The sequence below is a fragment of the Thalia democratica genome, chromosome 1, assembly GCF_965202585.1.
Source record: "Thalia democratica chromosome 1, ktThaDemo2.hap1.1, whole genome shotgun sequence".
In the NCBI taxonomy this organism is placed as follows: Eukaryota; Metazoa; Chordata; class Thaliacea; order Salpida; family Salpidae; genus Thalia; species Thalia democratica.
This window is the reverse complement of record NC_139165.1, coordinates 10,167,509-10,171,287: the sequence shown is the minus strand read 5'-3', so window position 1 is coordinate 10,171,287 and position 3,779 is coordinate 10,167,509. Positions and strand designations below refer to the sequence as shown.

At 25.1% G+C, this 3,779-nt stretch overlaps 1 protein-coding gene across 1 annotated transcript; it reads left to right on the top strand.

Moving 5' to 3' along the window:
• Positions 1-2,482: 2,482 nt before the first annotated feature.
• Positions 2,483-3,124, top strand: LOC145849549 (uncharacterized). The gene has a single exon (XM_082954496.1). The coding sequence runs from the start codon at positions 2,483-2,485 to the stop codon at positions 3,122-3,124; it is 642 nt and encodes a 213-aa protein (XP_082810622.1).
• Positions 3,125-3,779: the final 655 nt, after the last annotated feature.

Here is a 3,779-nt window from a genome sequence, read left to right as displayed (position 1 = left end):
AAAATTATTTTGTTAAAATTTAAAATAACATTTAGTGTTAAAAAAAAGTTGTCACAATGTCTAGCTTTCATTTACTTATTAGGTTTAAAACCTGTCAAATTTTAAAATATACATGCTAATTACTAGCATAAAAATGTTTAAGTTGTTCTGTTGTGTTTAAAAAAGACTATCAAGTAGTTAACATATGTTCTAAGTGCTATATCTTGAGTTTTTAAATAAGTTTACAATAAGTAAAGATCGTTTAAAAAGGTTGCTGAAAATAAGTTATATCAGAAACAACTTTACAACAAGCTTATAATTTTTTTTGGAATAAATTACGTTTTGCGAAGTAAATAAATTCTCTATATCCTTTTTTTTTTCAAACTTTTATGAAACAAATTAGATAAATAAGATAAACTCATTTAAATTTTTAAATAAAACAGTCAAGAATACTTATAAAAATAATATTTTAAGCAAAGATAACATTTTTTTGTAAAACCTTTTTATAAATAGTTAATTTCAATATGTTTAAAGCTGGTAATAAGCTATAAAATTCTTACAAATTTATTATACTATTTTAATCACTGTTTGGTGACTTACAAAATTAATGCTTACTTACTTTTAGAAATCATTTAAGTTACTAATTTGTATATATAATTTTATTTGTTTTGTTTGGACGGGAAGTTACTGCATTACGTCACAAAAAGCTTTAAATAATATTCAATTTAGCTTAATTTTTGAAAAAACTGTGTAAATTTACTCAAGAAAAGAAGCAAACTTTTGTATTGGTCAATGTTAGTATAAAGTCGTGCAAAAGAGTTCTGTTTCATTAAAACAAGTCTACCATATACACTTCACATGTTCTTTAATAAAAATTTAAAATTTTGTCTCGTTTAATATTAATTAAAATTATACATTATCAAATCAGGTTCAGTATCAAAGGTTCTAGTTAGAACTGTGAAAAATATTTTCTTTTGTATTTTAAATAGAATACAATTTGTGAGTTAGTTGCACAGCTAATCTAACTTAATTTACTTTCAGTAAACATGTTTTACTTTAAACTTTAAATTACTTTAGTATAAAAAACCAAAAAAATAAATACAATACTAATAACATGTGTATTGTATTTCATAAACTTTACTTAATTATTGTATCAGAACATTTTGTAAATTCTTTATACGAACATTTAGCAACATAAATTTTCTACAACTTTTATAATAATTTTTTTTTATCATTTGAACAAGTAAGTTATACAGAAACATTTTTTACTTCTAAACTAATCACGCACCCAATTTATGCTTAAACTATTAAAACTTAATTAGTGTCAGAGTATTCGAAAAAATTGCTTTTCAAATACAGATAAGGAATAATGTAGAACTATAGATTTTGCTACAGATAAACGTACAAGTTTAATTTTTTATGTAAAGCTCTAATAACAAAAAAAAATAATAGTGTTTAGGACAAGTATAACCGCTGTGACAAACTTGTTTTAATAAAAGAGAAGGATTTCTTACTGTATTTATATGTACATACACATATTGCAATAATTTTATAACTAAATTTTGAAATATTTGCACTCTGAGTCTATCTATGACGTATTTACTTTATTAGTCGTGAAATATTAACACATTGATATATTCAAAATGATTAGTTCACCCAAATTTATAACAATTTAGCTACTAAAATATTTTGTAAGTCATATAACTGTGACTAAATCATTGTTAGAAAGATTGTACAGGCTGAAGTATAGCTTATTGCCTGTTTTATCATTAAAGTTAAAAATCATACTTTGCTAATTTATTGATATAAAGTACATTTTAAACCGGAAACCTTTATAAAATGTTGTTATAACATTGTGAATATTAACTAAACTAGACAATATTTGATTGATTAAAACTGTTTTTTTTAAATTTCCTAAGAAAGATTATATTAAAAATTAATCATTATTTGTCTTGCTATTGAATATAACTAAACTTAATTTTATTTATTTTTTTTAGTCTAAAACAATTTTAATTATTAAAATAATAACTAAAACTAGTTCTTTAACAAAGTAAAACTATTACATACAAAAAAAAAAAAAAAGAATTGTCTGTATAGAGGATTAAAGCATCACATTTTACCAAAAAAGATAGATGCAGATAAAATAAAAATAGAAATTGAACGGTTAATTAAAAAATGCTTTAATGAAAAAGACAATTTACCACATAACCCAAGATATAAAATTAACGGACTAACAAGAACATTTCTCAATAAAAGTAAACAAATCTGTCAAACAAGGAAAAATCAAGAGTTTCACAAAACTCTTTTAAATCTAAAAAATAAAACAAATATTAAAATTGTTAAATATGACAAAGGTAACGGAATTTGCTTAATGTCTATAGATGATTATCTGAATAAACTCAATTCTATTGTAGAAGATAAAATTAAATTCAAATTAGTAGAAAAGGACAAAAGGAAAAACTCCAGACACCCCCTAATAAGAAGAAAATAACATATAAGAGAAATGATAAAACAAAACCTTAAACCTTTTATAGACAAAAAGACATATAACATCCTAATTACAGGTGGCAACTCGACGGGCAAGTTATATGGCACGTGTAAAGTCCATAAAACAGATTACCCATTGAGATCTATCGTATCAATGCTAAACACACCGTCATATAAACTAGCTAAATATCTGGATGTAACAATCAAACATCATATCCCAAAACAATATTGTGTGGAAAACAACAAAGAGTTTCTAGAAAAACTTTCTAAATATGAACGAAAAGACGGTGATTATTGCATTAGCTTTGACGTAGTCTCACTATTTATTAATGTACCACTAAATGAAACTCTACAGATGATTGCAAATGGAGTACGTGATAGTACCATACCACAATCAAATATGTTAAATATTTTAAAGTATGTTACTAGAGGTTTGTTCCAATATAATAAGCAATTATATACACAAATAGATGGTGTAAGCATGGGAAACCCACTAGCGCCTACTATAGCAAATTACTTCATGGGAACATTGGAAAAAAATCTCTTTAACACCGAAGATGAAAATAATCTAGTTTTATACCTTCGATATGTCAACGACATATTCTGTATCTTCCGAAAAGATGTCTCACTCGAAAAATTCCACAAAAAGTTAAATTAACTACATAAGTCTATCAACTTCACATATGAATTAGGTGGAAACGAACTCCCATTTTTGGACGTTAATATCAAACTAAAGAGAGAGGAAATAACAACAAAGGTACACAAAAAAGAAATTGATACAGATGTCATTTTAAATTTTAGTGCAGTGGCACCAATTAAATGGAAAAAAGCTCTAATACTGTGGTTTGTAAACAGAGCGAGAATTATAGCTTCTACGCATAACATTTACAAACAAGAAATCACAAGCTTAAAAGAAAAATTCTTTAAGAATGGTTATCCAAAGAAATTTGTTGATAACATAATTAAAAGTTTTTAATATTAATAAAGACTGCACTAAACAAAAACTAAGTAACTCAGACTTCAAAAATGTTGTAAAGGTACCTTATATTGAAAAACCTAGTATCGAGTATAAAAAGAAACTAGAAAAGCTTCTAAACAATTACATCGAAGAATTCAAAGTAATTTTTACCACAACAAAAGTAAGCAAATACTTCAGTAACAAAGATAAGACACCCCATGAATTAAAATCAAACGTGGTCTATGAGTATAAATGCCTTTATGATAAGAGTATCCAATATATTAGATTCACTTCACGACCATTAGTAGAAAGAATTAAAGAATGTTTAAAAGGCAAAACATCGGTATCGGACCAT

Bases quoted from the DNA above. Each gene is read 5' to 3' on its own strand.
- LOC145849549 (XM_082954496.1), top strand. From the start codon at position 2,483: ATGATAAAACAAAACCTTAAACCTTTTATAGACAAAAAGACATATAAC.